The sequence below is a fragment of the Rhinopithecus bieti genome, unplaced genomic scaffold, assembly GCF_001698545.2.
Source record: "Rhinopithecus bieti isolate Rb0 unplaced genomic scaffold, ASM169854v2 scaffold_46101, whole genome shotgun sequence".
NCBI lineage: Eukaryota > Metazoa > Chordata > Mammalia > Primates > Cercopithecidae > Rhinopithecus > Rhinopithecus bieti.
The window spans coordinates 126,742-148,672 of NW_016819049.1; the positions used below are offsets into that span (position 1 = coordinate 126,742).

The following is a 21,931-nucleotide window of genomic DNA, read 5'->3' on the forward strand; positions in this document are numbered from 1 at the left end:
CGGGATGGGGACATGCAGAGGGTGGACGTCAGGGGAGAGGCAAGAGCTAGGTTAAGAGCCAGGTTAAGAGCCAGCATGGAGCTCGGATAAGATGAAGGGCTGGTTTCAGATGGGGCTTTGAGGACTTTTACCTGAGGCTGCAACAAACAAACAAAGGTAGCAGGACCAGCTAAGCAGCATTGGAGGGGGCAGAACCCAAAGCAGGTGTGTACTATTCCACCTTTCCACATGTCTGCCCCCAGCCCCCACCCCTTGGCCCCATCAAGTCAAGGGGAAGGAGGCCAGCCTCAGTGAGCTCCCAGGCCTGCCAGGAGAAAGCGTTTTCCCTTGCTGCTTTCTGCCTGACACTACTGGGTTCTCTGAATGTGTACATTTCTGACGGCCCCACTATCCCCAGCACAGTTTTCCCAAACAAGGGACACTCCTTACATGCTTCCAGAGGTGCTGCTGAATTTTCTTTCCTCACATCAGGCCTCCTGTAGGAGCACTTACACTCCCCAGGGTGACGGACTACTGTGCTTCTCAAACTTGGTGGGACATCAGAATCACCTGGGAAACTTTAAACAATGCCCAGGCCCCACCTCCAGACCTGATGGGTCAGACACGCCAAGGGTAAGATCTAGGAATCCGTATTTCTTAAAGCTCCCTTGGCCACTGTAATGTTCCGTTTGGGATCCTGGTATAGAGAAAGGGATGTGGATTTTGGAATCACACCAACTTGACTTCAAATCCTATCTCGACCTCTTCCTTGCTATGTGACTCTGGGCAAATCCCCTCTGACCGCGTTTCTTTCATCTATAAAAACGGACAAACAGGCCAGGCACGGTGGCTCACACCTGTAATCCTAGCACTTTGGGAATCCGAGGTCGGAGGACTGCTTGAGGCCAGGAATTCAAGACCAGCCTGGGCAATGCTGTGTGAGATCTCATCTCTACAAAAAATTGGTTTTTTTTTTTACAAAAGGAAGAATACCACCTACCCTGCTTATTTTAAAGAATTACATAAAGGTATCTGTTGGTTCTCTGGTTTCTTGTTCTTCCGCCCAAACGTGCTCATCCCTATACCCACAAACTTGTGCCCTTCAGAAGGGGCACAGCCACAGGTCATAAGAACCCAACACTTGATACCCTGTGGGCAGCAACAGGAAGCCTCTGGTGGCGCCCCTCCCTCCCCCTGCAGAGCCTGTGAACACTGGAGGCTACATCCTGCAGTGCTGGGTGTAAACTGCTCCATCTTGCAGGGCTGTGGGTGACAAAACAGAGCTACTGGAAGTTTCACTCCCTGCCCTGTTTTATATGACATTGAAGCCTGCGTGGTAACACAGGAGCCCACGGAGCTCCATCTGCCAGTGTAAGAATCCAGATCTGTACTCAGAGACAGACTGCAGGTGCAAAGGGCGGGCCCTGGCCCAGGTAAGGCAGGTGGAGGGCACAGGTCAGCATCACGAGTATGCCAGCCCACACGACAGGAGAAAACTGCCCATGTTATTGGTGGGTAAAGTCTACCCGGAGAAGGGGCAGGGCAAAGCTAGGGGCGGGGTGGGGATGAATGCCACCAAGTCTGGGCAGCTGCAGAAAACTGAGGGAGGCCTTGGGCAGACTCCAAGTGGTCAGAGTTCAGGAGGTGGTTCTGGGGTCCTTGGCTGATTGGCTGCAAGCTCCTTGGCCACCAGGGAAGGGCAGGGATTGGTCAGGAAGCAGCGCAGGGAGCCAGGTCAGGTACTCCTGGGCCTCACATCCCTTACCTTACACCAGCGCTGCGAGGGCAGGAGGTGGCTCACCACCAAGAGCAGTACACTTGCCATGCACTCAGTCTTTCCACACCCTCCCCCCAGTTCCCAGCTAGAGTCCTGGTCAAAGCTCTGTCACAGGCACAAGATGGTGACATTTGGAGTGCTGCGGGAGGGGGCAAGATGAAGCTTGAACAGCCAGCACAGATACCAGACTCCAGCCACCTCATCCCTTTCCTAGCATAGGCTGGAAGAGGGCAGAGGGAGACATGCTGCCTGCCTAGCAGAGGGATGGGCTGGGGTCTCTCCGCTAAATAAGAGCAAGGTAGGGCAGATGATCAGGCACCCCCAACCCCTAGGAAAGGCTTAACATGTTGAACAATTAAACCAGTGACCAGAGCTTGGGGACAAGCCATGTGTAGTGACGGTGTCAACGGGGCTACGTTCTGCAGATGCCACACAGTGGTGGTAGGCAACCGGGTCCCACGAAAGTCCAAAGGACGGTGTGATCCCCATCTCAGTGGTGCCAGGAGGCGCAGAGAGGCCCTGTTCTATCCGTGCCAAGAAGGTGTGGGTGACCAGTCCTGGGGGCCCTACCTCCTTGTGCCGGGAAGGCTGGGGTGATTCCATCTGCCTGCTGGAGGGTTGGGAGCCGACCCTGCCACGGTACTACACATGAGGAGCACTAGACTGCCAGTGCCAGGGAATTACCCCCCACCCGGTGACACTGCCAAGCCGACCGATCCCGCCCGTGTCCCGGCCCTGGGGGATGACCCTTAGTGGGTGCCCACGCCAAGACGGCTCGTGCCGCCGGTGCCAGCGTCTCCCCGACTCGGTGTCAGTACCGAAGTGGCCCAGACCTCCAGTGGCCGAGGAATGTCCCCCGGTGCGGGCGCGGTAACCTGCCGGTGCCTCGGTGCCTGCCCCGCCGCCGCCCCGCTCACCTGTGCCCGAAGAGCCGCAGCCCCGGGAAGCGCCGCTTGTTGAGTCGCCGCGGCGCCTTGTCCGGCTCGGGACCGGCGTCGCGCTCGGAGCCGCTGGACGAGGCAGAAGCCGACTCGGAGTCGCTGCTCCGGGCCTCGGGGCTGCCGTCCCGCGGCTCCATTCGGCCCTAGCCCCGGCCGGCGGCGGGCCCGCGGNCCCGCAGCGCCCTCTGCCGGACGCCCGCTGCGCCGCAGCCCGCTGGGGCGGCCCGAGGGGCGGGGCGGCGAACGGGCGGGGCAGCAGAAAGCCCTGCCCCCAGCCCGGCCCGGCCCGCCTGGATAGGACTGAATCTCCCGGCCTAGCACACTCGCGTTGCGCGCGCTCAGATGCTCAGTCTTTACTCCTCCGATCCCCCCGCTACCAAACAACTGCACGCTCACATGTGTACACCCTCGAGGGCTGCTGTCACCGCTTCCCCTCCGCTCTTGCACACCCTGTGCCTACTCATAACCACTCACAATCTCCACCCATGCCCCCTTGGCTCCCCCAAATCGCACTCAGGGAAACAAAAGTCACACAGTGCTCCCCATGCACGCAGAGCAAACACATCCCTTAAACAATTATGCCCACTCATTACTCAAACGAACACTTCCCACCCCAGCCTCTCACATTCAGTGACCAAAGTCACTTAATGACTTGCACACACACCAACAAAGAACTCACAAGTTTCTCCTACAAAGTCATCCTTCCACAGCTATTCACAATGGTTTCCAACCTTCTCACCCATGCCCAACACATCGCATTTTCCTGCTATAGATCTCATATGCTACGGGAACCACCTGCACAGCCCTTACACACTCACAAATACTCACACAGAAGGACAACAGGTACCACACTCCCATTCACAAGCACACACGCCCACACAAAACACACACCTTTCTCCTACATGCAGATGCCCCCAGGACAATGGTTACTGGTTGCCACATCCCTCACATATATATGTGTGTGTATGCACACACACTCCCATCCAGAAATATACCTCACATGCACACACAAAGACACTCCCCAATGCAGCCAAGGTCGTCCCCCTCCAGAAATGACAGCAATTAGAACCCAAGCAGTCACCTGTGGGGGCACAGCCATCACACACACCTGGGCTGTTTCTGATGGCCCCCGCAGGGCTGACAAAGGGAGGCCAGGAGCTGGGAAGCATGGTCTTCCACCTCCCCAAACCCTACCACCCTGCTGCCCGCACCAGCTGCCCACTATTTCTGTGTGCATGCCTCTCTGCCAAGCCACATCCTGTGTCACCTTCACTTTCATCCTCCCCATCCTCAACCTATTGGGTTCTGGCAGCCTATTTTCCAGCCTTAGTCAGCCACAAATAGCCAGTGCTTGGGGCTGTGACCTGCGGGCAAGCCTGTGATTTTGAGGAAAAACCAGCACCCCGAGGGCCAGAACCCTCTCCCAGTTTCCTGCAAGTTGGGAGAAGGTCTGATCAGGGAGGTGGGGCTCCAGCCCTCCAGCCAGCAACTGGTGACAGGGTGGCCAGGAGGAGGGCAGATCAATCCCCAAGTGTGCCTGGTAACTGGCCTCTGGGGTGGATGGGTCCCTTTGGGGAAGTTTCCCAATGGCTCTTACTCCAAGCTCTGAGAGAAGAGATCAGAGGCAACTGAAGACCCCACTGAGTCTCCACAAGGCCTTGCAGCTGGGTCAGAAATCTCCAGCATCCAGTGCCACACTCCTGGGGGGGGGGGGGCTCCTCTTCCCAGATCCCCCCACTGATAGCTTGCTCAACTCCTGGCCTCTCTCGAGTTCAGTTCCCCCACAGTCCAAACATCCCTGTACCCTGCCAATAGCTCCTTTGCCCTGCTCTGTGCCTCTGCAGAGTGCTGGATGACAGATGAGTGACCCTACTTCTGTCAACCCCCATCTCAGATAAAAGGCTCATAGAGGGACAGAGGTCCCATGCCCACTCCCAGGCTACCCCTTGTACCTACTGTGTCTGGGGTGCCTCTGGTGGGATCTGTGGCACGTCCCAGGAGCGGTAGCGCCACATCTGCCTCAGTGCCCCCGACCGCTCCCCTTCTTCCGTCCCCAGCACCTCCACTGGGCCCAGAGCTGAGGCCTCATTGCAGCTTCCCCCGGCGCTGTGGCCAGCCCCAGTGCGCTCATCCTGCCCGGCGACTCTCTTCCTCTTTCGGCAGCTTCCTGACGGGGGTGGGGTCGGGGGGGGGGGGGGTGCTAGAGGCCGCTGGCCGCCCAAGCTGAGGACCACAGGCTCAGGGCTCATAGGCGCCTTCCGCTGGCTGGGGCCAGCTGCCGCGAAGAGTTGCACAGGAAAGCAAGGGGCAGGTGGGGACAAGCCCAGCCCAGCAGCCAGGAGGCAGCCACGGGGCTTGCTTGGGCTGGAATCTGCACCTGGGCTCCTGTCTGGTTTTCTTCTCCATTTAACCTGTCTGATTTTCAACTGTTGGTCCTGCTGAGGTCTCCCACTTTATGACAATTACCAGGTACAATGGCTGGGTGTGCCCAGCCCTCAAAGAGCGCTCTCTTCCTAGCACTTCTGTGTGCAGCATACCATCTTACATGGGACTGGGCATACAGGATGGTGGTGTAGAGAAATGAGCAATGAGGATGGAGCCTGGAGACATAGGCATGTGTCCTGTTCTGCCTCTTACCAGCTCTGTGTGGCCTGAATCAGGTCATAAACCTCTCAGAGTCCTCTACATAGCTTTTGGGACAAGGTAGGTTATAAACAAATAAACTAATGAATACATGTGTCAGGGAGCTTTTCTGAGTCTCAGTTTTTCTCATCTGTGAAGTGGAGTAATAGGCCAGGCATTTTTGCCCACACCTGTAATCCCAACACTTTGGGAGGCCGAGGTGGGCAGATCACCTGAACTCAGGAGTTCGAGACCAGTCTGGCCAACATGGTGAAACCCCATCTCTACTAAAAATACAAGAAATTAGCCGGGCGTGGTGGCGGGCGCCTGTAGTCCCAGCTACTCCGGAGGCTGAGGCAGGAGAATGGCGTGAACCCGGGAGGCGGAGCTTGCAGTGAGCTGAGATCCGGCCACTGCACTCCAGCCTGGGTGACAGAGACTCCGTCTCAAAAAAAAAAAAAAAAAAAAATACAAAAATGAGCCCATGGTGGTGGCAGGCGTGTGTAATCACAGCTACTTGGGAGGCTGAGGCAGGAGAATTGCTTGAACCTAGGAGGTGGAGGTTGCGATGAGCCGAGATCGTGCCATTGCCCTCTAGCCTGGGCGACAAGAGTGAGACACTGTCTCAAGAAAAAAAAAAAAAAAAAAGGAGTAATAATTGAGCTCATGGTGTTATCTGAGGAATAAAGAAGAGATAGGAAGGTTTACAAATTAATTCATTCAATAAATACTTATTGAATGCCTTCTGTGCATCAGGTACCATATCAGAGAGCATAGCTCTAAAAACAAGTAAGCAGGGCTCTATCCTCACAGAGCTTAGATTCTAGTGGGGAAGACATTCAGGAAACAATCTACATACGATGTAATGTCAGCTAACAAGATGTGCCATAAAGATTGGGAGGCTGAGGCGGGTGCTTTACTTGAGGTCAGGAGTTTGAGACTAGCCTGGCCAACATGGTGAAACCCCCTGTCTACTAAAAGTATAAAAATTAGCTGGGCATAGTGGTGGGCACCTGTAATCCCAGCTACTCTGGAGGCTGAGACAGGAGAATAGTTTGAATTCGGGAGGCGGAGTTTGCAGTGAGCTGAAATCACACCACTGCACTCTAGCCTGGGCAACGGAGTGAGACTCTGTCTCAAAAAAAAAAAAGATGTGCTAATGTGCTATAAAGAAAAATGAAGCCAAAAGGAACAGAGAAGAGTGATGAGAGTGGCTTAGGCTGGGGGATCAGGGGATCAGGGAGGGCCTCTCTGGGGAGTTGGTATTTGAGAGCAGACCTGAATGAATGGGGAGTGTGAGCTATGTGACTTACCTGGGAGAATAGCATTCTAGGTGGAAGTGGAGTCAGAGCAAAGGCACAGAACAAGGAATGTACTTGTGTCTGGAGAACCGCAAAAAGGTCAGCGTGGCCAGCGAACAGGGAGCCAGGGGGGCTGTGTTAGGAGCTGGAAAGATCTCCAGAGGCCAAACTGTGCTGGAGTTTGAGGCCATTGTGAGGATTTGGTGAATACATAGTACAGCATATAGTCACTCTTTATTCTTAGGACTGGTTCTAGGAAAGAAACTGTACCTTCCTCAAGCATTCTTTAATCACCCCGCTCTATAACTAGTTCTTTAGTTGTATATGTGTTTGTTACTGTGAATTTCTTGAGGACAGAAACAGCGTCAGTTCAGTTCAATAAACATTTATCCTACAGAACCCTTCAAGATGCCATCCCAACCCTTGTAAACCTCCATCTGGTGGTGTAGTCACCTTTGTGTCCCTCATGACGGGGACATAATATTTTTCACTAAATATTTGTTTAATAAATGCATGCTATGCAATTAATAATTAATACTCAGTAATCATAAAACAATGGCTAATATTTCCTGAACATTACTGTGCCAAAAATCTTACTGAATATGTAATGTAGCTCTTTGAATCCTCTTAATGACTCTAGGAGGCAGATCTTGTTATTTTCCTCTGTTTTTGCTTTTTTTGTTGTTTGTTTTTTTTTGAGACTGAGCCTCACTCTGTCACCCAGGCTGGAGTGTAGTGGCGTGACCTCGGCTTACTACATCCTCTGCCTCCCAGGTTCAAGCGATTCCTGTGCCTCAGCCTCCTGAGTAGCTGGGATTACAGGCGTGCACTACCACACCCAGCTAATTTTTGTAATTTTAGTAGAGATGGGGTTTCACCATGTTGACCAGGCTGATTTTGAATTCCTGACCTCAAGTGATCTGCCTGCCTTGGCCTCCCAAAGTGCTGGGATTACAGGCGTCAGCCACCGATCCTGGCCTTATTCTCCTCCTTTTACAGATGGTGAAATCAAGGCACAGATCTGCTAAGCTTACCTGTCTAAGGTCACCCAGCTGATAAGTGGTGGAGGTGAGAATCTAGCCCCAGAATCTGTGCTCTTAAATAAAACATCCTATTGCTGCTCTAAGGTAGGGGATATGGCCATGTAATGCCCCCAAGGCTCAGTCCCCACTTTTCCACAGTTTCCCCTCCAACCCATTATCTCTGAATTCCTCAAGATGGGTCCTATATGCTGTGGCCTCATTGAAGACTCTGTCCACCAGGCCAAGTTCTATTCTGGAAGGAGTCTGTGCAGGGCCCTGCCTTCCTCTTGCAGGCATTTTGCAAGTAGCTCGAGCAGTTAAACAGAGGAAATGGGGCTGGGCTTGTTTTCCATCTAAGGCGTCTGGCAGCCCTGGAGAAGCAGAGAGCAGGAAATGGGGCTCCTGGAGGGGAAGCAGGCAGGCTGGAGGCTTCGAGAAGCAGGGCAGTCCTGACTGTGAGACTAGGGCCACCTTGAGCTAGCACTCCTTGGTGCTGTCAATGTCATCTCTGCTTTCCAGGTTGGGTGGGGAGGACAAGGTTGGAAGGGACAGGTGCACGGGACTAGGGAGGATGCCCTTGGCAGTTCCTAGGACAACATGTGCCAGGCCTGGGAAGCTGGGGACCCCTCAGAACCCACCCAGGTACACACAGGAAGAAGAATCTGGGTAAGAAAATTATTCTGGGCTTTGTTGAGGCCCCAGAGGATGGTGTTCTACTTTCTGTGGCCTGGATGAGCAGGTGGGAGCTGGGGAAAAGAAATGTACCAGGGCACTGAACACTCAACCCACGACCTGGACACCCTCTGCTGTCAAAACCCGCCCAGCCAGCCTCCTTGGCCTGACCTTCGCGGCTCCTTATGCTCTCTGGCTGCTCTTGCTTTTCTGCCTCTTTGTCCAGGCTTTCCCTGCAGAGATTTTCTCTCAGCTCATGCCATGCTGGTGCCTGCCTCATAGTAGATGCTAAATGAACCTTCCCTCCCCCCCATTTTCACATTCCCTTCACATGTGGCCCTGACCCCTGCCATTCCTTTTGCCTATGTTACACTCCTAGTTTGTCTTCCCTGGGTATTTGGCCAATCACGTTCTCCATTCTTCAGACCCAGCCCAGGCAGCAAAAGTGGGAAGGTAGAAAGAGCCCCAGACACGGAGTCCATTGGTTCACACTCCAGCCCTTGCTGTGCAACTATGGGCCAGTCATTACCCTCTCTGCGTTGGACCAGATGATTTCTAAGATCTGCTCTAGGTCTGACAATTTCATTTGAATCTTCTTTCCTGATTTCACAGTTTTTGCTCATTCATTCCTTCATTCATTTGTATGACAAACATTTCATAAATATCTACCAAGTGTCAAACACTTCTCCTGAACTGGCATTCCACCCCACCTGCTGATCCCTTACCTATGATGCACACTTTTGTTCCTAATGATATTCCTGTATCATTTGACTTTTTGTGCACTTAGTTTTGCTTCCTTACAAGATTCTTGAACCCTATGTTGCTCCTAGCTCAGTGCTGGGTACATGAGTCTGTGCTCAGTGACTTCCTATGGAAGTTGCCATGGGTTGAATACAGGTGTTCAGAGGCTGGGCAGAGGGAGGGTTTCTTGTTTGCATAAGTGGCCATGGTGAGACATGGAGGGTTTGGAGACAGAGCCTTGCTCTGTTGCCCTGGCTGGAGTGCAGTGGCATGATCTCAGCTCACTGCAACCTCCGCCTCTCAGGTTCAAGCGATTCTCCTGCCTCAGCCTCCTAAGTAGCTGGGAATACAAGCATGTCCCACCACACCTGGCTAATTTTTGTATTTTTAGTAGAGACAGGGTTTCGCCATGTTGCCCAGGCTGATCTCGTACTCCTGGCCTCAAATGATCGGCCCACCTTGGCCTTCCAACGTGCTGGGATTACAGGCATGAGCCACCATGCCTGTCCTACAAGGATTTTGAAGTCTAAGTGCCTGCCTCCCCAGCAGCTATGCCTGTGATCCGGGCACCTGCTAAAGCCCTTGGGAATAGCCCAAAGCCTGGGATCACCTGCTGATCACTGGCCCCTGCCGAAGTGCTGGGCCTCTGCCCCCCCGCAGAGGAGACAGATATATCTGAGCCGGGTTGCAGGTGCTGCTGGCTAGTGACAGATGGACATTTGATTAGGTTCCTTCTGGGCAGCTTCATGAAAGTCATGAGCAGGAGGAAACCTGGAGGAGGGTCTGGAGACCCTCTCCGGCTGAGGCAAGAGAGCTACAGACACAGCACTGGTGGCCCAGCAGCCAAAGGTGGTCCTTCAAACCACCATCTCTCTTGAAAGCTGTCCTTTGACACCTCCCAAGTTCCTGGATTGGAGGTGAGAGAGGAGCCTGCACAGTTCTCCCCTTACTCTGGGTCAGCTGCATCTGCTCAAAAGAGTTTCCATCTGTACCCAGCCCGGACTACACCAAGCCCCCAGGACACAGTCAGTGTGTCTCCTGCCTTCCAAGCCTCCCACACCCATCTGTAGGGTCATAAGCCCTGACTGCACAGCTACCTTTCAGCCCCCTTTCTGCCTATCCTATTACTGCACCCAGGGATATGTACACTTTGTACAGAGCCACAAGCAAGATCCTTAAGGATGAAAGTCTAGGCCCTTGCAAGCCTGACAGAGTAAAAAGGGCTTTGGAGAGAAACAGATCTCAGTCTGGATCCTGGCTTCACCAGTTACTGGCTCTGTGATCTTAACACATTGCTTAACTTCTGCCAACCTTAGCTCCTCATTTGTAAGCTGCGGCCCAGTGGCCCCCAAAGTACTGCAGTCTCTGATTAGCCTTCTTTTCTAGGCATCTGTAGGCCAAGAGCCTTGGTCAGTCACACTGGAGCCCTGCAGAACCCTAAAGTCCAGTCCCAGTTCCTTCCCCACCCTCTTTGTATGTCACTGAAGAGAGGTTTTCCCCAGTTGGTACTAACCCTTGTTTCTGGCACCCTGGACCCTGGAGGGGCCTTTCTGAAAACTCTGAAAGGCACCAACTGAGGCAAAAATGGGACTCCACGCTAGGCTTCCCCATGTTCGGCCCACAGGCCACCATCTCAGCGGGCCACCAAATAACTTCTTCAAATGCCGTTGATCAAACTGGCCTTCCCAGGTTCCCTCCAAAATGCCCAAGTGGCTGTGACCCTTGGTGTGGGGACTGGGGGACATGGACTGCTGGGGGCCCGTCCCAAGCTTCTTGTGCCAAAATGGGGTCGGATAAGACCCTCTCCTTGGATCCCGATCCCTGCACGTTGGCCTTTGAAACAACGTGGCACTGCCCTCTCTGGCCTTTGACTCACTGATCAGCAAGAACTGCAGGTCCTGGAGGGGAGGGAAGGAGTTCCGGGCTGAGCCTGGGCCCCGCCCTTTTCAAAGGAAAGAAAATTGATGGACCCCAGGCTTCCTCTGGCTGTGGTCCCCTCCCGCTGCTCGGCTCAGCTCTCTGCCCCTGGTTTTGCATTGTTAATTCAGGACAGAATGTGATCTCTGGCAGCTCCTTGCTTTATCCTGTTGCTATTTAAATTACAAATCGGCCCCATCTCCCTGTCACTCTTGGGTTATTTTTAGCTTCTGGTAAATAGCCGCAGGGAGAGTTGGATCAGGTGCCCCTCCCTCGAGGAGTCGTGGACCCGCAGCAGCATGCCCACAGCAGGGGACATCCTCCTCTGCCAGTTGGTGCCCAGTCCCTGCCCCCAGCCCCTCTGCGGGGGTGGATAAGGGGGAGGACCATAGGCCGGGACATGTGCGCATGCTCAGCCTTTGCTTTTAGTCTCTGTTAAACTTTACCACCCCCGGGTCCCACCACCATCTGTGGCTCGGGGCCAGGCTCCGTGTCCACACCTTACAGGGCCTCCAGAACCCACGAAGAGGTCCAGCTGCACAGGACAAAAGCTCTAACTTGTTTTACCCGTGCTCCGAGTCAGGAACTTGACATCTGGTATCTTCTTGAATCTTCCCAGCCACATTCTTGACAAGGTATCATTGCTCCCATTTTCCGTGTGAGGAAACAGGGTCAGAAGTGAAAGCCTCTTACCCAACTAGGAAGGGGCAGGGCTGGAATTTGAACCCAGGTCTTTCTGACCCAGAAGCCTGTATGCACGGGTATTGCATGCCCTCTCTTGGTGGGATGCGTGTGCCATGGAGTCCCCCCTCCCCGTTGCTATGCTCAGGTTCATTCCGATGCCTCAGTTCTGGTTTCCCATGAGTTTGTCCTGTCCCATCTACTGGATTGGGGCCACATCCAACCTGCTGCTTGTGTTTAGAGGGCCTAGGAGCCAAGAATGCTTTTTTTTGAGATGGAGTCTCGCTCTATTGCCCAGGCTGGAGTGCGGTGGCGTGATCTCAGCTCACTGCCACCTCCGCCTACCGGGTTCAAGCAATTCTCCTGCTTCAGCCTCCCAAGTATCTGGGATAACAGGCGTCCACCATCACGCCTGGCTAATTTTTGTATTTTTAGTAGAAGCGGGATTTAACCACGTTGGCCAGGCTGGTCTCGAACTCTTGAGCTAGGTGATCCACCTGCCTCGGCCTCCCAAAGTGCTGAGATTACAGGCGGGAGCCACCACGCCCGGCAAGAATGCTTTTACATTTTAAATGAGTGGGAAAAGCAAAAGAATGGTATTGTGTTGCTGAAATTCTATGAAATGTGAAAAAAGAATGGTATTGTGTTGCTGAAATTCTATGAAATGTGAAGTTCAGTGTCTATGAATAAAGTTTTAGCAGAACCCTGGCCACTTATTCACTTACATGTCGTCTATGACTGCTTTTGCTCCACAATGGCAGAGTCAAGTGCCCTGCAAAGCCTAAAGTGTCAACACTCACCCTGTATGGGGGATCATACTTTTGTTAAGGGAAGGGACTGTTTCCCATATTTCCGTCTCAGGCAGAGCTTGGCTCACACCCAGGACACCAAATACAGGCACTGGTTCTTCTTGGAGGCCCTTCTGGGGCCAAAACAGAACTCAGCACAGGGAATCCCTCCACCAGCCGCATCCCAGTGAGTCGTCTCACATTGGACACCCCCTCCCTTCTTTTTTTTTTTTTGTTTGTTTGTTTGTTTCCTGCCCTGGCCCTTTCTCTTTTTCCTTCGGCTTCTTCACAGGCAAAACCAGTGGTTTCCAAACCTGCTCCACTGTCAAAATTACCTGGGAGAGGTTTTTAGCGTGGAGACATCCAGGTCCAACCCTATATACCTGTAGCAAGGCCTCTAGGGAGAGGGCTTAAGTATCCGTTTTAGGCGGGGCGCGGTGGCTCAAGTCTGTAATCCCAGCACTTTGGGAGGCCGAGACGGGCGGATCACGAGGTCAAGAGATCGAGACCATCCTGGCTAACACGATGAAACCCTGTCTCTACTAAAAAAAAAAAGTACAAAAAACTAGCTGGGCTAAGTGGCAGGCGCCTGTAGTCCCAGCTACTTGAGAGGCTGAGGCAGGAGAATGGCGTAAACCCAGGAGGCGGAGCGTGCAGTGAGCTGAGATCCGGCCACTGCGCTCCAGCCTGGGTGACACAGCCAGACTCCGTCTCAAAAAAAAAAAAAAATCCATTTTAAGGCTGGGCGCGGTGGCTCATGCCTGTAATTCCAGCACTTTAGGAGGCTGAGGCAGATGCATCACCTGAAGTCAGGAGTTTGAGAACAGCCTGGCCAACATGGCAAAACTCCATCTCTACTAAAAATACAAAAATTAGCCCCGCGTGGTGACAGGAGTCTGTAGTCCCAGCTACTTGGCAGGCTGAGGCAGGAGAATTGTTTGAACCCAGGAGGCGGCGGTTGCAGTGAGCCGAGATCACGTCATTGCACTTCAGCCTGGGCAACAGAGGAAGACTCCGTCTCAAAAAAAAAAACAAAAAAAAACCCATTTTAAAAGAGACCCCCAGGTGATCCAGTTTGGAAACCACTGAGCTTAACTCTGGAGTTGCAAATCCTGCATCTCTGAACTGATCCTTTTAGACCAAGCCCTGCATCCCTTGCCCCACTCTGGCTTTACCTAGCTGGAGCCCGCTCTCCCGTGGTATCTTGAGCCCAACCCTGATCATTTAGGATAAGAGTTATTTTTCCTTCCCTCCAGATGGAGATGCAAGATGTCAGGTGCTACTGCCCTGCCCCCCGCTTTTTTTAGAGACAGGATCTCACTCTATCTCCCAGCCTCTAGTGCAGTGGCGCAATCGTGGCTCACTGCAGCTCGAATTCTTGTGCTTAAGCAATCCTCCCACCTCAACACTCTGAGTAGCTAGGACTACAGACTCGTGCAACCACGCCCAGCTAATTTTAACAAAATCTGTAGAGGCCAGGAGCAGTGGGTCACGCTTGTGATCCCAGCACATTGGGAGGCCAAAGTGGGCGACTGCTTCAGCCCAGGAGTTTGAGACCAGCCTGGCAACATGGCGAAACCCCATTCCTACAAAAAATACCAAAAATTATCCCAGGCATGATAGTGTGTGCCTGTAGTCCCAACTATTCAGGAGGCTGAGGTGGGAGGATCACCTGAGTCAAGGCTGCAGTGAGCCATGATCATGACAGTGCAATCCAGCCTGGGTGACAAAGTGAGACCCTGTCTCTACAGAAAAAAAAAAAATTTTTTTTTCTTTCTTTTTTGTTGAGACAGAGTCTCACTATGTCACTCAGGCTGGTCCCAAATCCCTGGGCTCAAGCGATCCTCCTGCCTTGGCCTCTGAAAGTGCTGGGATTACAGGCATGAGTCACCGTGCCTGGACCTGTCCTGCCCTTTTATGACTTATTGGAAACCAGGACCCATTTAAACCAAACAAGGGCCCACCCCATTCAAGTTCTTCTCTTGCCTACTTTCCTGCCTTCTTGCCCTTCTCCCCTGCCTTTCCAGGTGTCTGAGTTTCTGCTGGCGCACACCCGCCATCTCTCCATCCATCTAAAGAAGCTGCCAGGGTTGCTTCCAACCCATACTGGCACTGGGAGGCGAAGGAAACCTATTTCTGAGAAATCCCCACACCCCTCGAAGTTTCTAGTGTCCTGCCAAAGCCCCCGTCCTCACTTACGTCAGAAGCAGCCAGGCCTTCAGCCCGCTTCCGCTTCCACTTCCCACCTTCAGATTTTTTTGCCCCCGCATTTCTGTCTAAAAGCCTTTTCACTCTGGGCTCTGGGAAGGGCTTTCAAGTGCTTTTCTTAGCAACTCCGCACAGCAGGGTGGGAGGGTTAGCTGCCAGCCAGAGCTGCACGGAACTGTGGCACGTGGAGGATGTAAAAAGAGCCACCATGGGCCTGAGCTCCTGCCAGCCCCCGGTCCCCCAGTCCCCACGCCACAGGCCACCCAGGACAGCAGCCACGAGAGAGGGCTTAGCCGGAGAGCACGGTTTGTTCCCCTGGGGTCCCCTGGGCCTGGAAGAGCTGCTGGCTCTTTCCCAGCTTGTCTGTCTCTGTCCTTTACCCAGGGGCTCTCCTTGCCTCGATGCCTTGTCCAGCTCTGAGACCGAGAATGGGTTCCTAGACTAACCCTGGGGAGTGAGCAGATGCCCTATCCCTTTCATCTGTCCAAGGGTGACAGTGGAGTCCACCCTGGTGTTGTTTTCTGCCGCCCTCACACAGGTAACCTGGAGGCAGGGGTCAGGGGGACCTCAGTGGGATTACCTGGCATCCTTGGTGATTACAGGCCCCAAGTTGTTTGGGCTGTGGCAGGGCCTCCATTCTGGGGCCACCCTGGGGGATCCCAGCCCTTGCCACTGTGTGCGTGTGTGTGTGTGTGTGCACGTGTGCAAATTTTTCTATCTCAGCCCTTTAATTATTCAATTATTCTTTGCTCCCTGCCCTCTAAGTCTCTACTCCACTCTGGCCTGCATTTGTGATTTTTTTTTTTTTTTTTTTTTTGAGGCAGAGTCTTGCTCTGTTGCTCGGGTTGGAGTGCAGTGGCACAATCTTGGCTCACTGCAACCTCTGCCACCCGGTTCAAGCAATTCTTCTGCCTCAGCCTCCTGAGTAGCTGGGATTACAGGCACGCGCCACCACGCCCGGCTAATTTTTTTGTGTGTTTTTAGTAGAGGCAGGGTTTCTCCATGTTGGTCAGGCTGGTCTTGAACTGCTGATCTCAGGTGATCCGTCCTCCTTGGTCTCCCAAAGTGCTGGGATTACAGGCATGAGCCACTGCGCCTGGCCTTTTTTTTTTTTTTTTTTTTTTGATGGAGTCACCCTCTGTCACCAGGCTAGAGTGCAGTGGTGCGATCTTGGCTGGCTGCAACTTCTACCTCCCAGGTTCAAGCGATTCTCCTTCTTTAGGCTCCCGAGTAGCTGGGATTACAAGCGCCTGCCACGACGCCCGGTTAATTTTTGTATATTTAGTAGAGAAGGGGTTTCACCATGTTGGCCAGGCTGGTCTTGAACTCATGACCTCAAGTGATCCTCCTGCCTCGGCCCAAAGTGCTGGGATTACAGGTGTGAGCCACCGTGCCTAGCCTCCATTTGTGATTTGTCTCTGACCCACAGCTAAGGCAAACCTCGGGGTCATCCCCTTATGTTAAAAGAAAAGAACTGACACCCAGAGAGAAATATTGTCCAGCTCAAGGACACACAAGTCTCTGGCAGAATCAAGAGTAGAAACCAGGTCTTCTGACTCCCAGGCTGACATTTATCCCAGAAGTCTTCATTCTTTGCTGCATCCCCTGTGAGGCCCTCTACACTTCCTCCTGCCCCAGGGGGACATCCATATCTACAGCCAGAGGCATGGGATGGATGATGCACTCCCTGGGCGTGGAGTTCTGGAAGAACTTGGTAATGGAGCCCCATGTACCCACGATTTCTAGTACATCCTGGAAGGTGGAGGTAGGGCCCATGGGACCCTAGCCTGCTTCCCATTTGCTCTGAGCATCTCACTTCTTGGAAAGTCCCCTCCCCTACTGTCCCTTCCTCCCCCAAGTGATGGAGCCCTGATGGCCCCAGAGCCATTAAGAATACTGGGACCTTTCAAGCTCCCAGGGCTGGGCGAGTTCTATGAAACGTCTTCCCAGAAGCCACTGGGAGAACCAGGGCAGCCTCAGACATATCCCAAACGCCCCATGGTTGTAAGCGGACAGGGAACTTGTCCTCTCCAACCAGGCAGATGGCTCTAAGGACCGCAGCTGCCCCAGTGGCCCTGCTAGACTTTCCAGGGGAGATCACTCTGGACCAAGGGCTTGAGAGGGGCAGCAAGTCCAAGTTGAGGCTGTGGTTTGGGAGAGGAAGAGGAAGGTAAGGTGTGTACTGGGCTGTCCCAGCTCCACCCTCTGTGTAACTCTCCCACCCTTGCTCTGAGGGGCAGTCCTCCCTCATTAACGTCCTACCCCAGTCATCAAAATGACCTCTGGGGCCCACTCCAGCTGGCTCCTCCAGGACCCTCTGGGCAGAGGCGGCAGACCAAGAGACTCTGACACTGGCAGAAGACAGTTGAATTAAGAAGATGTTGGGTGGGGGTGGGGAGGTTCCCTCTGCCCCTAGAGGTTGCCAACCAGGGCCTGCTGTGGCACGGGGGTTCAGGAGGGAATTCTGTTCCCCATCTCTGGGCAGCAGGGTCTCCGCCGTGGTGTCAGGGAGCCTCTCAGTCACTTCCACAAGCCCGTGCCTAGCACAGACTTAGCCCACGGGAAAGCTCAGGGTAGACCTGTTGAATGAAGAGGGGGTTCCTCTTTCCCCCAGAAGGGTCAGAGGGCATCTCCTGGTTCTCCCCAGCAGATAGAGGTTTGCTAAGAACAATGTCTTGGCTATTTCCTCTCCTCAGCGCCTGGTACACAGTTCCCTCAGCCGCTGCATAGTGGATGAATAGGGCTTTCACGGCTCAGGCAGAGAAGGAGTCTCAGAAGCTGCCTCCTTCCCACTGTACACGAAAGACAGAGATCCCTCGGCAGTCATCTCTAAACTCCCAGCGCCAGGCAGGCGGCGGGCGCACAATAAACGCTTGTGCAATGACGCCTGCAAGAGGGGTGGTCCCAAGCGCCGCGCTCCCCTCTGCCCGCGTCCTCCTTACCTGTAAGACACCTGCTTTCGTAGGTGCAGCTGTCGGAACCGCTCCTCCATCGGGGGCCCAGCGGCCGTGGCCCGGGGACCCTCGGGCCAGGGCTGCGCGACCTGGGCCTCCTCCCCGCGCCGGCATCGCCGCCGCACCACCTCCTCCTCGGCTGCCCGGCCGCCGCCAGCCCAATCCCTGCGCTGCCCTCCGCCGCCCGGCCCCTCGGCCATCGTGCGGCCGCCTTCCGCCTGCGGCTCCCGCGGCCTTTCGGGGCACCCCGCTCAAGTTCGAGTCTTCGGTCCTCTCGGGCCGGGGGCGCGAGGCGGGGAGGGAGGGGAGCGCAGGGTTCCGCAGGTCCCTAGCGACGCCGACGCTTAGACGACAGGAGCCGCGAGATGCTGGGCGCTGCGCCTAGGAGAGGCCGGCCGGGGTCTTCCTGCGCCCCCCGGGGGCGGGGGTTCCCGGCTGGAGTCGGGGTGCTGCGCTCTGCGCACCGCGGCGTCCCCCGGACGGCTGGAGCCGAGCCGGAGCCTGGGCGGAGAGCGAGCTCCTGCAGCCACCGCTGCTGCCGCGCACCCGAGTGTCACCTTAGAGACACTCGCCAGCCGGTGGGGTCCGGGGGGGAGGGCGCCGCCCCGCCCCGCCCGCCCGCTCAGGGCACTGAGGGAGCGAGCCCGGCCCAGCCCACTGCGGGCACGAACCTAGCTCAGGGCGCAAGACCCTGGGTATGGGGGCCTCCTGGGGCCACCTCTGCGCCCCCGCCCCCGTCCCAGTCCAGGCTGCTCGGCAGCTGCCAATCATCACCCCGCTGCCTGTCACTCAGCTGCTGCGATGTGTCCCCTCCACCCCCACGGCTGCCTGGTCCCTCGCTTTCGGCTTCGGCATTCGCCGCTGCAGCTGGCAGGTTTGGAGCGGGGGCGTGCAGAGGCGGTGACAGCAGCCAACATTAACCCCGTCGGCGCCACCGGAATTTAGACCCAGCTGAGTTTAGGGAAGGGGCACAGGAGAGGGAACATATCCAGGGATACCTTGAATTTGGGGATGGACCCGATGGTGGGTAACACTACCTTCAGGCCTAGAGCTCTTCTGGACCGTGCCTGGAGAGGGCCCCAGATGGGGGTGGTGTCTCCTCAAGGCAGGGAGGCCTGCTAGGACCTGAATTACTGAGGCTTCAGGGTCAGGGTCTCCCAGATTTAATCAACCTGCGGGTCAGGAAAGACTAATGATATATGGGAGAAGCCAACTCCAAAAGGAAAGACTGGAGTTCTCCCTGGGGTCCATCTTGGACTCCCCGTCTTCTTTCCCTCCAAACCCTATGGTTCCTCCTTGCCTCACCTCCTCTTGTCCTTGCAGTATTGGTCAGGTGAACCCTCCATCTGGATTACAGTGAGGCCCTGTGAACTTCTCTGATGGAACACCTCCTCTTCATGGCCCCAGACTCATCTTTCTGGCCATAGCATCTACTCTTCTCCCGTGGTATTTCATAGCTTCCTCATGCCTATACTTTAGCCTGGCACTCAAGGCCTGCCTTGATCTTCCCCCATCCTGCAGCCTAGTCTTGTCGGTTTTCTCCCACTCATTTATGCTCCTTATTCTGGGAACTTGCATCAGGCCTGTACAGTATCATTTAAGTTGTCCCCTCTGTCTGAAATCTCCTATTGATGTACTTCAAATTCTGAGGCTCTGCTTAAAAGCCTCCTCTTCCAGGAAGTCTCCTTGGATAGCTCCAGCTGAACGACATTCTTTCCTCCCAGACCCCATCGCCCTCTGCATCAGATGTCTAATCTAGTCTGTATCTTTCTTTTCACTGAAGCTGTGACTGTGAGTGTGGGAAGGTGGGAGGGATCAGATTCACAGAGGTAGAGAATGGGCTACAAAGGGAGACAGCTGTGTCATAGCTGCCCTGCCCTTTGCTCAGACTGTCCCCATTGCCTGGAGTATGTCCCCTCCCTGTCCTGCCTATGGAAGACCTGTTAAGTGCCCTTCAAGGCCCATGTCAAGTGCCACCTCCCCCATGAGCCCCTCCCCAGTACTCCAGTACAGATACCATCTCCCTCCTTCAGCCCTATAACGATTTCCTGGGCCTCCCCTTTACCCTTGAACAATAACTAACATCTCATTTGATCCTCGCCACAACCCTGGGCGTCAGATATCATCACTTCCTCTGTCGTATGGAGGAGGACACGGAGATATCATTCAAGTGATTTATTTGCTCAAGATGGCTCAGGCAGTGAGTGGTGGGGCCAGGATTTAAATTCAGGGCTTCTGGCCCCAGAACTCACGTGCTTTTCCACTTCATCATGCTGCCAGCCACACAGTAGCAGCCTCCCGCGGTTTGCCCTCTTCCCTCTAATCTGGAAGCTTCCCAAAGGGCAGGGAATAGCTTGCTTCAGTTCCACCTCCCATCTCTGTCTCCGTCTAGTACTTCCCTGTTGGATGAGTTGCATTCAACTTCTTGGTCACAAGGGAGCTTCCTCCCTAGAGCCAAGTTCTAAAGAAGTCTTGCTGCTGGAGTGGGTAGTGTGGGGCACGTCTTCTACCCCCTACAAGGAGGGCAGCTGCCCTGGGGTTTGCCCTTCCAGGAGTCTTGGCTCCTATTTCCAAGCGGCCTGGGCCAGGGGAACCTCCTACACTGTGCATTATGGTAGTTCTTGCTGGATTTGACATTCCCTCGCCAGCTGCCTAGCTGCTGGGTTTCCACGTTGGTTTTTTGTTGAGCTCTTTCCTGCCGCGTTCTCCCCACTCAAATCCTTTTTAAAGTGAGGCTTCTTTCCTCTGTCCTCACAGCTCCCCTCCCCATTAGGAACAGCTGCTGACTGCATTATCGTTTAGTTGTGGTCTGTGCTCTTCGCAAGAAGAAGGAGAAAATGAGACTCCTTCCCCAGACCAGCCCGACCACCTTCTGCAGCCTCTCCCAGCTGCAGCTCACTCCTCTGAACATTTCCATCTCCAGCCCATTCAATATCTCTGTGCTCAGAAAATAATTGCTAATGTCTTCTGAGAATTTACTGCATGACTGACCAGTGTGCTAAGAGCTTTTTGTACAAGCTTTCATTTACCCCTCCTAACTAACATCTTTAAGAGGGTAAGCACCATTGAACAGATAAGGATACTGTGGCTTTGAGAGATGAAGTGATTTGCCAAGATCACACTTAGTGTAGCACAGATATCAGAGCCCCACAAAGCATCTCCTGCTGCTTTGAAGCTGAGTTTCCAGCTTGCCTCCTTCACTCCCTGGAAAGACCCCAGGGGTACCTGTTACTGACATCAGATATGTGCCCAGTTTGGCCAAATGGCTCCTGAGGTTATCTAACCCCTCTGAGATTGGAACTTTGCCTGAGATTGGGATCTTGCCTCCGCCCATCCCAGCTCCAGGCATCACCCACAGCTACTCTCCCTTTTTCCAGAGCTTTGGTTTAGGTATAACAAAGGGTTTGTTGTGGCAGTTTGAGCAGGATGACTGCCACCGCAAAAGCCATCATATGTGTGTGACAAAGCAGGCTGCCAAGGGCTGACAATAGAGCATGCGGACTGCAGCTTCATTGCTGGGGACACACTGGGGATGGGCCCCCTTGGAACGATGACACATGGCACTGAGGAGGTGGCGTGTTAACAGGTGGCTTATGCATGAGGACTAACCTTGCCTCGCTTCTCAACACAGGCCGGGAAGACGGCTTTGGATGAATGGGCAGAGGGTAGTGACCACAGATGACCACGCTTTGACCAGCTCACCAACCCTGGGGTGTCTGGCTTAGTTGCTTCAGGAAGCTCCAGTGTTCTTAGATCTTGTGCTGTAGTATGAAGCTGGAAGAGGCAGGGAGGCCTAGAGGACATGGGAAGGGAGATTGGGGAGGGGGGTTGAGGGGCAGCATGAACTCTGAAGCCAAAAAACCTGTGTTCAGATGCCAGCCTTGACATTTTCCAGCTGCATGAGCTTGGCCAAGTCAGTCACCTCTCTGAACCTCACTTTCTTTGTCTGTAAAAATACCCACCCCTGAAGATCACTTAAATTCCTAATTGAGATATTCAGATCCTCAGTCCAATGCTTGGTACAGGGTAACTAGTGAAAAATGGGAGATGCAGGTCTGGCGCAGTCGCTCACACCTGTAATCCCAGCACTTTGGGAGGCCGAGGTGGCCGATCACTTGAGGTCGGGAGTTTCAAACCAGCCTGGCCAACATGGTGAAATTCTGTCTCTACTAAAAATACAAAAAAAAAAAAAATTATCTGGGTATGGTGGCGGGCACCTGTAACCCCAGGTACTTGGGAGGCTGAGGCAGGAGAATCACTTGAACCTGGAAAATGGAGATTGCAGTGAGCCGAGCCGAGATCGTGCTACTTCACTCCAGCCTGGGCGA

At 54.1% G+C, this 21,931-nt stretch overlaps 1 protein-coding gene across 8 annotated transcripts in view; it reads right to left on the reverse strand.

Annotated features, from left to right (window-relative positions):
- The window catches only part of DGKZ (diacylglycerol kinase zeta), a 37,607-nt gene extending 32,649 nt beyond the window's left edge, over positions 1–4,958 (reverse strand). For 3 of the 8 annotated variants that reach the window (XR_001882585.1, XM_017858077.1, XM_017858076.1), the window contains exon 1: positions 2,674–2,862. Coding sequence is in view for 6 of the 8 variants with exons in the window: in XM_017858077.1 (XP_017713566.1) it covers positions 2,674–2,834 (161 nt within the window). In the remaining 2 variants the exon portion in view is untranslated. Of the gene's footprint in view, positions 1–2,673; positions 2,913–4,649 lie in introns of those variants that run through there. The other 5 variants (XM_017858083.1, XM_017858082.1, XM_017858081.1 and 2 more) reach the window with 4 other exon arrangements.
- Between the last annotated feature and the right edge of the window lie 16,973 nt (positions 4,959–21,931).